The sequence below is a fragment of the Tachyglossus aculeatus genome, chromosome 24, assembly GCF_015852505.1.
Source record: "Tachyglossus aculeatus isolate mTacAcu1 chromosome 24, mTacAcu1.pri, whole genome shotgun sequence".
Lineage (NCBI taxonomy): Eukaryota > Metazoa > Chordata > Mammalia > Monotremata > Tachyglossidae > Tachyglossus > Tachyglossus aculeatus.
The window spans coordinates 10,984,902-10,999,121 of record NC_052089.1 but is presented as its reverse complement, the minus strand read 5'-3'; the positions used below and the strand labels follow the sequence as shown (position 1 = coordinate 10,999,121).

At 46.0% G+C, this 14,220-nt stretch overlaps 1 protein-coding gene across 1 annotated transcript in view; it reads right to left on the bottom strand.

Moving 5' to 3' along the window:
* Nucleotides 1-13,516, bottom strand: part of IMPG2 (interphotoreceptor matrix proteoglycan 2) — a 54,925-nt gene extending 41,409 nt beyond the window's left edge. The window contains exons 1-3 of the mRNA XM_038766151.1: nucleotides 13,465-13,516; nucleotides 9,972-10,223; nucleotides 3,612-3,778 (exon numbers count right to left, since the gene is read on the bottom strand). Coding sequence (XP_038622079.1) covers nucleotides 3,612-3,778; nucleotides 9,972-10,223; nucleotides 13,465-13,516 — 471 coding nt within the window. The remainder of the gene's footprint in view (nucleotides 1-3,611; nucleotides 3,779-9,971; nucleotides 10,224-13,464) is intronic.
* Between the last annotated feature and the right edge of the window lie 704 nt (nucleotides 13,517-14,220).

The following is a 14,220-nucleotide window of genomic DNA, read 5'->3' as shown; positions in this document are numbered from 1 at the left end:
GTTTGTCTTGTAAACGGCTCCAGTCCTAAAAATATACACCAGAGCGTTGCCCCTAACTGTACCTTCCGATTCCGAAGCCCTAAACACTTTCTAAAGATGACGGGTTAATTCCGGGCCCCCCCAGAATTAATTCTTTCCCCCCCGCCTTACCTCCTTCCCTTCCCCACAGCACCATATATAGATGTATATATGTTTGTATGCATTTATTACCCTATTTATTTTACTTGTACATATTTATTCTACTTGTACATATTTACTTGTACATATTTACTTGCACATATTTATTCTACTTATTTTATTTTGTTAATATGTTACATTAACATATTGTACTTGTACATATTTATTCAACTTATTTTATTTTGTTAATATGTTACGTTAACATATTGTACTTGTACATATTTATTCAACTTATTTTATTTTGTTAATATGTTACATTAACATATTGTACTTGTCCATATTTATTCAACTTATTTTATTTTGTTAATATGTTACATTAACATATTGTACGTGTACAGATTTATTCTACTTATTTTATTTTGTTAATATGTTTGGTTTTGTTGTCTGTCTCCCCCTTCTAGACTGTGAGCCCGCTGTTGGGTAGGGACCGTCTCTAGATGTTGCCAACTTGGACTTCCCAAGCGCTTAGTACAGCGCTCTGCACATAGTAAGCGCTCAATAAATACAATTGATTGATTTATTGGGCTTCCAGGAACCACGATCTCCTGGGTCCGGGCCATTCGGGCAGCCCGGGCCGGGGCCCAGGTCGACAGGTCGGATTTGTAAAAGGTGCGGACAGACGTGTCTGTCGCTTTGCTGACCTGAAATGGTTGGTAGCATTCCTGCCAAGGCGGCTAAACAACTTCTTGCCAAGTAGCGATTGCTGTCACTACGCAGCCAGCGGATTTGTGGTGGCCATTTGATGGATGGAAACACTGAGGCCCCGCACTTAAGCGGCTTGTTTACGGTCCCGGTTCCCCCTCGGGGCCGAATTCCAAGTTGCCAAGCCAAGACAGATTGCTGCAGGTTGCCCAGTGTGGTACCTGCCCTTCTCACTCACTCATTCATTGTCGTATTTATTGAGCGCTTACTCTGTGCAGAGCGCTGTACTAAGCGTTTATGGTCCCGGTTGCTCCTCGGGACAGTGCTCTGCACACAGTCAGCGCTCAATAAATTCGACTGAATGAATATTAAGAAAATAAAATAAATAAAATATTAATAAAATAAAATAAATAAAATAGAATAAATATGTACAAATAAAATAAATTCATTTCCTTGTCTTAACTGTCTGCCCTCTCTATGTTGATTGTTGCATCGTGCTTTCCCAAGTGCTTAGTATTGTGCTAAGTGCTAGATCTTCTATTGTAGACTGTGAGCCCACTGCTGGGTCGGGACCATCTCTATATGTTGCCAACTTGGACTTCCCAGGCGCTTAATACAGTGCTAAGTGCTAGATCATCTATTATAGACTGTGAGCCCGCTGTTTGGGTCGGGACCATCTCTATATGTTGCCAACTTGGACTTCCCAGGTGCTTAATACAGTGCTCTGCACACAGTAAGCGCTCAATAAATATGACTGAATGAATATTAACAAAATAAAATAAACAGAACAAATATGTACAAATAAAATAAATAAATGAATTCATTTCCTTGTCTTAACTGTCTGCCCCTTCTATGTTGATTGTTGCATCGTGATTTCCCAAGTGCTGAGTATTGTGCTAAGCGCCAGATAATCTATTCTAGACTGTGAGCCCACTGTTGGGTCGGGACCGTCTCTATATGTTGCCAACTTGGACTTCCCAGGCGCTTAGTACAGTGCTCTGCACACAGTCAGTGCTCAATAAATATGATTGAATGAATATTAACAAACTAAAATCAATAGAATAAATATGTACAAATAAAATACATAAATTCATTTCCTTGTCTTAACTGTCTGCTCCCTCTACGTTTATTGTTGCATTGTGCTTTCCCAAGTGCTTAGTATTGTGCTAAGTGCTAGATCGTCTATTCTAGACTGTGAGCCCGCTGTTTGGTCGGGACCGTCTCTCTATGTTGCCAACCTGTCCTTCCCAAGCGCTTAGTACAGTGCTCTGCACACAGTAAGCGCTCAATACATACGATTGAATGAATGGATGAATAGATAAATACAGCTGAGTGAATGAATGAATACAAGCACAGTTTTGAAGACACACTGATCACTGGCAAAACAGCACAAAGTGGGCTTTTTAAAAAAATTTCACCCCATCTCCCTATTTCTATTTGCCTGCCTCAAGAAACGTGTATGTGTGTGTTTGTATGTTTGTGTGTACGTGTGTCCCCATATCCCCAGCTTACTTTTGGTTCTTTCTGCTCTCCATAGCCATCCCCAGCACTTTGACACTTTTGGTGGCATTTGGTATATAATTAATAATCATAATTACAGTATTATCCCCGTGGGACAACCTGAACACCTTGTAACCACCCCCAGCACTTAGAACAGTGCTTAATAAATACCATCATTATTATTATTAATAAATACAATTGAATGAATGAATGAATGAATTTGTTAAGCGCTATGTGCCAAGCACTGTTCTAAGTGCTGGGGTAGATATAAGGTAATCGGGTTGTCCCACGTGGGGCTCACAGTCTTCGCCCCCATTTTTTACAGATGAGGTAACTGAGGCCCAGAGAAGCAAAGTGACTCGCCCAAAGTCACACAGCTGACAAGTGGTGGAGCCGGGATTAGAACCCACGACCTCTGACTCCAGTGCTCTTTCCACTAAGCCACCAGACACTGTACTAAGTGCAGCATGAAGCAGCACGGCTCAGTGGAACGAGCCCGGGCTTGGGAGTCCGAGGTCAGGGGTTCAAATCCCGGTCGCCTGTGTGACTTTGGGCCTCAGTTCCCTCATTTGGAAAATGGGGATTCATTCATTCAATCGTATTTATTGAGCGCTTACTGTGTGCAGAGCACTGGACTAAGCGCTTGGGAAGTCCAAGTTGGCAACATATAGAGACGGTCCCTACCCAAGAGCGGGCTCACAGTCTAGAAGGGGGCGACAGACAACAAAACATATTAACAAAATAAAATAAATAGAATAAATATGTACAAATAAAATAGAGTAATAAATCCATACAAACATATATACATATATATAGGTGCTGTGGGGAGGGGAAGGAGGTAAGGCGGGGGGGGGCGATGGGGAAGGGGCTCAGTCTGGGAAGGCCTCGTGGAGGAGGTGAGCTCTCAGTAGGGCTTTGAAGGGAAGGGATGAAGACTGTGAGCCCCAAGTGGGACAACGTGATCACCTTGTATCCTCCCCAGTGCTTAGAACAGTGCTTTGCACATAGTAAGCGCTTAACAAATTCATTCATTCATTCAATCGTATTTATTGAGCGCTTACCGTGTGCAGAGCACTGTAACACCATTGTTAAGTGCTGGGATAGATACCAGCTAATCAGTTTGGAAATGGTCCATGCCCCCACAGAGGGCTCAAAGTCCCAATTCCCATTTTCCAAATGAGGTAACTTGGGGCCCAAGGAAGTGAAATGACTTGCCCAGAGTCAACCAGCAGACCGGTGGCAGAGCTGGGATTAGAACCCAGGTCCTCTGACTCCCACTGCTTCTCAATTACCTTCACAATGAGGTTCTGGTGCTCCTCCGACTGACTGAAGTTGCCGCCTATTTCGAAGATGCTCGTGTTCCCGTCCTCACATAGCTTCATCCAGCTCCAGTACTCCTCGCGGTCCGGAATTCGGTCCCAAAAGATCTTAAAGGCTTCCCAGACGGCTTCCTGGCACACTGGAAAGCAAGAAATTAGGGAATCAGTTGAGGGAGAGATTACCAAAGGGTAGAGATCCCCCATTCCTGCTTTTCCTCTAGAGCGGGCACAGGTCAAGGGGAGGAGGAGTCCAAAAGATTAATCAATCGCATTTATTGAGTACTTACTGTGAGCAGAGCACTGTACTAAGCGCTTGGGAGACTACAATACTAGAGTTGTTGGACACATTCTTTGCCCACAGTGAGCTTAAAGAATAGAAAGAGCTTACAGCCTAAAGGCCGCACTGCTTTAGTTCACATCAGGCCCTTGGAAACTCCAGCCAACGTCTGAGCTGAGATCGAGGACTCCCATTTTTCGTTTCTGTGATTGAAATGGGATTTTGAGAATGATGAGAGTTTGGACAGGGACTGTCAACAAACTCAAAACTATTTCAACCCAAAGAAACCCAAAAAGTGATCACGGACTATTTATCTTATGGCAGGCACAGAGGGGTGGGTAGCTAAAGCTGTCTGCTGCTGGAATTTCCCACAATAATAATAATAATAATAATAATAATGGCATTTATTGAGTACTTACCGTGAGCAGAGCACTGTACTAAGCGCTTGGGAGAGTACAATACTAGAGTTGTTAGACACATTCTTTGCCCACAGCAAGCTTAAAGAATAGAAAGAGCTTACAGCCTAAAGGCCACACTGCTTTAGTTCAGATCAGATCACTACCTTCGCAGGCCCTTGGAAACTCCAGCCAACGTCTGAGCTGAGATTGAGGACTCCATTCTTCGTTTCTGGGATTGAAATGGGATTTTAAGAATGACGAGAGTTTGGACAGGGACTGTCAACAAACTCAAAACTATTTCAACCCAAAGAAACCCAAAAAGTGATCACGGACTATTTATCTTATGGCAGGCACAGAGGAGTGGGTAGCTAAAGATGTCTGCTGCTGGAATTTCCCACAATAATAATAATGGCATTTATTGAGTACTTACTGTGAGCAGAGCACTGTACTAAGCGCTTGGGAGAGTATAATACTAGAGTTGTTAGACACATTCTTTGCCCACAACGAGCTTAAAGAATAGAAAGAGCTTACAGCCTAAAGGCCGCACTGCTTTAGTTCAGATCAGATCACTACCTTCACGGGCCCTTGGAAACTCCAGCCAACGTCTGAGCTGAGATTGAGGACTCCATTCTTCGTTTCTGGGATTGAAATGGGATTTTAAGAATGACGAGAGTTTGGACAGGGACTGTCAACAAACTCAAAACTATTTCAACCCAAAGAAACCCAAAAAGTGATCACGGACTATTTATCTTATGGCAGGCACAGAGGGGTGTGTAGCTAAAGCTGTCTGCTGCTGGAATTTCCCACAATAATAATAATGGCATTTATTGAGTACTTACTGTGAGCAGAGCACTGTACTAAGCGCTTGGGAGAGTACAATACTAGAGTTGTTAGACACATTCTTTGCCCACAGCGAGCTTAAAGAATAGAAAGAGCTTACAGCCTAAAGGCCACACTGCTTTAGTTCAGATCAGATCACTACCTTCACAGGCCCTTGGAAACTCCAGCCAACGTCTGAGCTGAGATCGAGGACTCTATTTTTCGTTTCTGGGATTGAAATGGGATTTTGAGAATGACGAGAGTTTGGACAGGGACTGTCAACAAACTCAAAACTATTTCAACCCAAAGAAACCCAAAAAGTGATCATGGACTATTTATCTTACGGCAGGCACAGGGGGGTGGGTAGCTAAAGCTGTCTGCTGCCGGAATTTCCCACAATAATAATAATGGCATTTATTGAGTACTTACTGTGAGCAGAGCACTGTAACTAAGCGCTTGGGAGAGTACAATACTAGAGTTGTTATACACATTCTTTGCCCACAGTGAGCTTAAAGAATAGAAAGACCTTACAGCCTAAAGGCCGCACTGCTTTAGTTCAGATCAGATCACTACCTTCGCAGGCCCTTGGAAACTCCAGCCAACGTCTGAGCTGAGATCGAGGACTCCCATTTTTCGTTTCTGGGATTGAAATGGGATTTTGAGAATGACGAGAGTTTGGACAGGGACTGTCAACAAACTCAAAACTATTTCAACCCAAAGAAACCCAAAAAGTGATCCCGGACCATTTATCTTACGGCAGGCACAGAGGGGTGGGTAGCTAAAGCTGTCTGCTGCTGGAATTTCCCACAATAATAATAATAGTAATGGCATTTATTAAGCGCTTACTATGTGCAAAGCACTGTTCTAAGCGCCGCAACCCCTCTTACCTCCATTCTATTCCTAAATTCTCAATCTCTGGTCTCTCAATCTCATTCTCTCTCTCTCTCAACCTCATTCTTTCTGTCTCTCAGTCTCATTCTCTCTCAATTTCATTCTCTCCTCCCACAGGGAAGGGCACCCTGCCGTCTGATGATTCCTCCCTCTGGCCACACGTCCACTCTCCAAACGAAAAGAACATGGAAGCAATTTTCAGGCCTATCGGTTTGAGTCTCTTGGCAATCTGTCACTCTATCCTTCTCCTGCCTCCTCCTGCAGTCCCTGCCAGCCACTTCTGGGACCTTGTCCAAAAGCTCATTCTGCCCACATTCAACCACAGGCCAAGTCTTTACCGCCAGAGTGAAGCAGAGAATTGAGGAAATGATCAGGTTAATTCCCAATTCCACTTCACTCGGGGCTGAATTACCCCCAAATTCCCCCAAATTGCCTGTCTAGCCTAGTCCATCCTCTCTCTCTCACCCACCCCTCTTCGAGAAGTTTACACTCCACAGAGCACAGTTTCTTGGATTTGACTTTTAGGTTTGGGGGAGAAAAATAAAACAAGACACCCTTCTCTAGAAGCTTGATGTGGGCAGTGTCTGCACTCTCCGAAGCACTTAAGTACAGCGCTTTGCCCACAGTAAGCGCTCAATAAATGATTGATTATTTATTTATTTTACTTGTACATATCTATTCTATTTATTTTATTTTGTTAGTATGTTTGGTTTTGTTCTCTGTCTCCCCCTTTTAGACTGTGAGCCCACTGTTGGGGAGGGACTGTCTCTATATGTTGCCAACTTGTACTTCCCAAGCGCTTAGTACAGTGCTCTGCACACAGTAAGCGCTCAATAAATACGATTGATTGATTGACTTTTAGAGGAACCCAACGAGGCTTCCTTGTAGACATAGACTGTGAGCCCACTGTTGGGTACGGACTGTCTCTATATGTTGCCAACTTGGACTTCCCAAGCGCTTAGTACAGTGCTCCGCACACAGTAAGCCCTCAATAAATACGATTGAATGAATGAATGAATGAATGAACATAGACACGGCTGAGCCAGTCCTGCTATTCCCAAACCAAAGGGTCCGAGAAGTCAGGAGTTCACTAGCTGGTGAGACCGATCGATTCCTTCAGTGTTCTGGGGGACCGATACATACAGCCTTAATCATTTTCAAAATGGGCTGCCCATTCGGAATGCGACGACTCATCGGCCAAAACTCTTTATTTTAAAGACCCATCCCTACAGGAAGATTAACGAAACTCTGTTCCTTACGAAGTTGGGTTTTTTTGAAACGGCATTTAAGTGCATACTGTGTACCAGACGCTATTCTAAGCCCTGGGGTAGATACAAGCTAATCCACATGGGGCTCACGGTCTTAATGCCCATTTTAAAGATGAGGAAACTGAGGCACAGAGAAGTGAAGGGATTTGTCCAAGGACACGCAGGCCCATGCTCCATCCACTAGGCCACTCAGCTTCCAAATCAGTTCCAAGACGGAGCATGACAGGAGTTCTCCTCCCTGCATAGGATATGGCGGTGAGCTCTCCTTTCCCCACAGTCACCAACTTGGTTAGCTGAGGTGAAAGGTGAGAAGCAGCGTGGCTCAGTGGAAAGAGCCCAGGCTTTGGAGTCAGAAGTCATGGGTTCAAATCCCAGCTCCGCCAAGTGTCAGCTGGGTGACTTCGGGCAAGTCACTTCACTTCTCTGGGCCTCAGTTCCCTCACCTGGAAAATGGGGATTAAGACAGTGAGCCCCCCGTGGGACAACCTGATCACCTTGTAACCTCCCCAGCCCTTAGAACAGTGCTTTGCACATAATAAGTGCTTTATAAATGCCATCATTGTTATTATTATTAGGCCACTCAGCTTCCAAATCAGTTCCAAGAAGGAGCATGACAGGAGTCCCTGCATAGGATAGGGTGGTGAGCTCTCCTTTCCCCACAGTCACCAACTTGGTTAGCTGAGGTGAAAGGTGAGAAGCAGCGTGGCTCAGTGGAAAGAGCCCGGGCTTTGGAGTCAGAAGTCATGGGTTCAAATCCCAGCTCCGCCAATTGTCAGCTGGGTGACTTCGGGCAAGTCACTTCACTGGGCCTCAGTTCCCTCACCTGGAAAATGGGGATTAAGACAGTGAGCCCCCCATGGGACAACCTGATCACCTTGTAACCTCCCCAGCCCTTAGAACAGTGCTTTGCACATAATAAGTGCTTTATAAATGCCATCATTGTTATTATTATTAGGCCACTCAGCTTCCAAATCAGTTCCAAGAAGGAGCATGACAGGAGTCCCTGCATAGGATAGGGTGGTGAGCTCTCCTTTCCCCACAGTCACCAACTTGGTTAGCTGAGGTGAAAGGTGAGAAGCAGCGTGGCTCAGTGGAAAGAGCCCGGGCTTTGGAGTCAGAAGTCATGGGTTCAAATCCCAGCTCCGCCAATTGTCAGCTGGGTGACTTCGGGCAAGTCACTTCACTGGGCCTCAGTTCCCTCACCTGGAAAATGGGGATTAAGACAGTGAGCCCCCCATGGGACAACCTGATCACCTTGTAACCTCCCCAGCCCTTAGAACAGTGCTTTGCACATAATAAGTGCTTTATAAATGCCATCATTGTTATTATTATTAGGCCACTCAGCTTCCAAATCAGTTCCAAGAAGGAGCATGACAGGAGTTCTCCTCCCTGCATAGGATAGGGCGGTGAGCTCTCCTCTCCCCACGGTCACCATCTTGGTTAGCTGAGGTGAAAGGTGAGAAGCAGCATGGTTCAGTGGAAAGAGCCCGGGCTTTGGAGTCAGAGGTTATGGGTTCAAATCCCAGCTCCACCAATGGTCAATCGTGTGACTTTGGGCAAGTCACTTCACTTCTCTGGGCCTCAGCTCCCTCACCTGGAAAATGGGGATTAAGACAGTGAGCCCCCCGTGGGACAACCTGATCACCTTGTAACCTCCCCAGCCCTTAGAACAGTGCTTTGCACATAATAAGTGCTTTATAAATGCCATCATTGTTATTATTATTAGGCCACTCAGCTTCCAAATCAGTTCCAAGAAGGAGCATGACAGGAGTCCCTGCATAGGATAGGGTGGTGAGCTCTCCTTTCCCCACAGTCACCAACTTGGTTAGCTGAGGTGAAAGGTGAGAAGCAGCGTGGCTCAGTGGAAAGAGCCCGGGCTTTGGAGTCAGAAGTCATGGGTTCAAATCCCAGCTCCGCCAATTGTCAGCTGGGTGACTTCGGGCAAGTCACTTCACTGGGCCTCAGTTCCCTCACCTGGAAAATGGGGATTAAGACAGTGAGCCCCCCATGGGACAACCTGATCACCTTGTAACCTCCCCAGCCCTTAGAACAGTGCTTTGCACATAATAAGTGCTTTATAAATGCCATCATTGTTATTATTATTAGGCCACTCAGCTTCCAAATCAGTTCCAAGAAGGAGCATGACAGGAGTTCTCCTCCCTGCATAGGATAGGGCGGTGAGCTCTCCTCTCCCCACGGTCACCATCTTGGTTAGCTGAGGTGAAAGGTGAGAAGCAGCATGGTTCAGTGGAAAGAGCCCGGGCTTTGGAGTCAGAGGTTATGGGTTCAAATCCCAGCTCCACCAATGGTCAATCGTGTGACTTTGGGCAAGTCACTTCACTTCTCTGGGCCTCAGCTCCCTCACCTGGAAAATGGGGATTAAGACAGTGAGCCCCCCGTGGGACAACCTGATCACCTTGTAACCTCCCCAGCGCTTGGAACAGTGCTTTGCACATAAGAAGCGCTTTATAAATGTCATCATTATTATTATTATTACTATTATTAGGCCACTCAGCTTCCAAATCAGTTCCAAGAAGGAGCATGACAAGAGTTCTCCTCCCTGCACGGGCTATGGCGGTGAGCTCTCCTTTCCCCACGGTCGTCATCTTGGTCAGCTGAGGTGGAAGGTGGAGATAAGGCTCTGGAGCCTCCGGCCCAGCCCTCCATTACCCTCACTTACCTCGGACTTTGAAATAGTTTAAGTGGTTGGCGGTGGCCCTTGGGACGCTCTCCCCGGGGCAAATTCTGACGCCAAGAGGAAACGGGACGCTCCTCTTCCTCCGAGGCAACGGGCTTGTCCCGGTTTCTGGGAAATCCAGAGGCTTCTCCCCTTTGGCCGGCCGAGGACGGACGGCGGAGGCCCAGCCCGGGCCGACGGGTGGTAACGTGGTGCCGGGTGACCCGGTCTTGACTGTGGCAGAGTAGACTGGAGCTACAAAGCAAACGTTGCATGCGAGCCTTTCTGTCACGCGGGCGAGGTCAATAATAATAATGATGGCATTTATTAAGCGCTTACTATGTGAGCCCATTGTTGGGTACGGACCAGCTCTATTTGGAATACTGCTCTGCACACAGTAAGCGCTCAATAAATACGATTGAGCGAATGAATGACTGCAACCCAGGGGAGAGGAAGATTATGGAGGGGTGGGGGGGGAATGTTTCAGTGATTGTTGCCCCTCTAGGCTGAATTGATTCCAAATCTATTCTACACTGTGAGCCCACTGTTGGGTAGGGACCGTCTCTATATGTTGCCAACTTGGACTTCCCAAGCGCTTAGTACGGTGCTCTGCACACAGTAAGCGCTCAATAAATACGATTGATTGACTGTCGCCCAGACTCCAAGCGGAAGTAGCAAGAAGGGGAAGAAAGAAGGACCGAACGCTTTTTCAGCATTTACTAATAATAATGATGGCATTTGTTAAGCGCTTACTATGTGCAGAGCACTGTTCTAAGCGCTGGAGCCCAGTTAAGGAAAACACCTACCCCACGGACCCCCGGCCCACATCCTCCCCCTGGCCTGGAATGCCCTCCCTCTGCCCATCCGCCAAGCTAGCTTTCTTCCTCCCTTCAAGGCCCTACTGAGAGCTCACCTCCTCCAGGAGGCCTTCCCACACTGAGCCCCTTCCTTCCTCTCCCCCTCGTCCCCATCTTACCTCCTTCCCTTCCCCACAGCACCTGTATATATATATATATATATATATATATATATATATATATATGTTTGGACATATTTATTACTCTATTTCTTTATTTTACTTGTACATATCTATTCTATTAATTTTATTTTGCTAGTATGTTTGGTTTTGTTCTCTGTCTCCCCCTTTTAGACTGTGAGCCCACTGTTGGGTAGGGACCGTCTCTAGATGTTGCCAACTTGGACTTCCCAAGCGCTTAGTACAGTGCTCTGCACACAGTAAGCGCTCAATAAATACGATTGATTGATTGATTGATTCTTTTCCCAGCTCTGCCACTTGCCCGATGTGTGTCCTTGGACAAGTCACTTAACTTCCCTGTGACCGTTTCCTCAACTGTATAACGGAAATTAAATACCTGTTCCTCCTCCGACTGGAGCCCCATGTGGGACAGGGACTGTGTCCCACCTGATGGTCTTGTTTTAAGTGCTTAGAACAGTGCTCATCATCATCATCATCATCAATCGTATTTATTGAGCGCTTATTGTGTGCAGAGCACTGTACTAAGCGCTTGGGAAGTACAAGTTGGCAAAATATAGAGACTGTCCCTACCCAACAGTGGGCTCACAGTCTAAAAGGGGGAGACAGAGAACAAAACCAAACAGACTAACAAAATAAATAGAATAGATATGTACAAGTAAAATAAATAGAGTAACAAATATGTACAAACATATATACATATATACAGGTGCAGTGGGGAAGGGAAGGAGGTAAGATGGGGGGGATGGAGAGGGGGACGAGGGGGAGAGGAAGGAAGGGGCTCAGTCTGGGAAGGCCTCCTGGAGGAGGTGAGCTCTCAGTAGGGCCTTACTCTATACATAGTAAGCCCTTAAATACCATTAAAAAAAAAAAAAAGATTTCCTAAATCAGCTTGGGCCTGCACAGGGGCAGTGACCAGTGGAGTGACCGGATTCCATGCTTCCTGAGGGGGAAAGTGACAGAAATCCTTCATAACATAACCAAGACCTGGTTTAGGAAGACATCACCCCTCTGATGTCCTTCCCTGAAATTTTCTAGTTTCCAGGTAAATCCCTAGATAATAATAATAATAATGATGGCATTTATTAAGCGCTTACTATGTGCAAAGCGCTGTTCTAAGCGCTGGGGAGGTTACAAGGTGATCAGGTTGTCCCACGGGGGGGCTCACGGTCTTCATCCCCATTTTACAGATGAGGTCACTGAGGCACAGAGAAGTGACTTGCCCAAAGTCACCCAACTGACAATTGGCGGAGGCCGGATTTGAACCCATGACCTCTGACTCCAAAGCCCAGGTTCTTTCCACTGAGCCACGCTGCTTCTCTAGACGGTTTACCTAAATTGGAGTCGAGCCTGGTTTAGCCTGAATATGTTGAAGTTTTCCTCACTCAAAATTAGCAAGAAGTTTGTTTCAGAGAGAAGCAGCGTGGCTCGGTGGAAAGAGCCCGGGCTTTGGAGTCGGAGGTCACGGGTTCAAATCCCGGCTCCGCCAATTGTCAGCTGGGTGACTTTGGGCAAGTCACTTCGCTTCTCCGGGCCTCAGTTATATCATCTGTAAAACGGGGATTAAGACTGTGAGTCACCCAAGGGACAACCTGGTCACCTTGTAACCTCCCCAGCGCTTAGGACAGTGCTTTGCATATAGTAAGCACTTAACAAATGCCATTATTATTATTATTGTTATTCAGAGAAGCAGCATGGCTCAGTGGAAAGAGCCCGGGCTTGGGAGCCAGAGGTCAAGGGTTCGAATCCCGGCTCCGCCACTTGTCAGTTGTGTGACCTTGGGTAAGTCACTTAACTTCTCTGAGCCTCAGTTCCCTCATCTCTAAAATGGGGATTAAGACTGTGAGCCCCACGTGGGACAACCTGATCACCTTGTATCCCCCCCAGTGCTCAGAACAGTGCTTCGCACATAGTAAGCGCTTAACAAATGCCATCATCAAAGTTGGTACTGGTCTCGGGAAAAACCTTCTCGGATCTTTTCACAAATAAACCTGAACTTTAATGGGATGGTAACCCCAGCTCTGCCACTTGTCTGCTGTGTGACCTCAGACAAACCACCTCACCTCTCTGGGGCCTCAATTTCTTCATTGTAAAATGGGGGCTCAATAGCTCTGCTCCCTCCAACTTGTGAGCTGCAAGTTTCGTATGAGACGGGGCTATATTCAACCTGGTTATCTCGTATCCACCCCAGTGCTTGGCACAAACAGTACGTGGTTAAGGATGCCACAATCATTACCATTCCAGATCCATTTTCTTGAAAAAAAATTCTAGGGAAAATGGCTTCTTTAATAAAGCTTTAAAGGCAGAAGCTTGGTTCATCTGTCAGAGGAATCACCACTTGAACTCTTCATTTAATCGTATTTATTGAGCACTTACTGTGTGCTGTACTAAGAGCTTGGGAAGTACAACTCCTTTCAACTACCCACTTAAAAAGACAAATTCGAAATACAAATTTTTTTCTTCTCATAGCCGGTTCAGCTTTCCATAATCACGAAGAAATACCCGGTTGCCAGTGATTCTTTTCTACCCAGAGCTCCAAAAGGGCATTTTTCATTTGGATGAAATAATAACGATAACCTCACTTATTAAAAAAACACAATTTTTCCTCTTCCAAACCCAGTCCCAAGTTACAGTCTCTGAGCCAGAATAGCCAGTCCAGAAGGCATATGAGCCAAACCCTTGGAGGAAAAGAAAAAGCCCCGCAAGGAGGGGGCCCACGGTGAGTGTTGACGAATTACAAGTGGAAAGAGCCCGGGCTTTGGAGTCAGAGGTCATGGGTTCGAATCCCGGCTCCGCCAACTGTCAGCTGGGTGACTTTGGGCAAGTCACTTCACTTCTCTGGGCCTCAGTTCCCTCATCTGGAAAACGGGGATTAAGACTGTGAGCCCCCCGTGGGACAACCTGATTACCTTGTAACCTCCCCAGCACTCAGAACAGTGCTTTGCACATAGTAAGCGCTTAATAAACGCCATCACGAAAGGAAACCAAGGGCAGTACTCCCAATTAAAGAGACAAATTCAAAATACAAATTTTTTTCTTCTCCTAGCCGGCTCAGCTTTCCATAATCATGAAGAAATACCCGGTTGCCAACGATCCTTTTCTACCCAGAGCTCCAAAAGGGCATTTTTCCTTCGGATGAAATAATAACGATAACCGCACTTATTAAAAAAAAAAACAATTTTGGGGGAAAAACAATTAATTGGGAAACCAAGGGCAGTACTCCATTGAGGTGAAAGATATAGCGCTCAATAAATACGA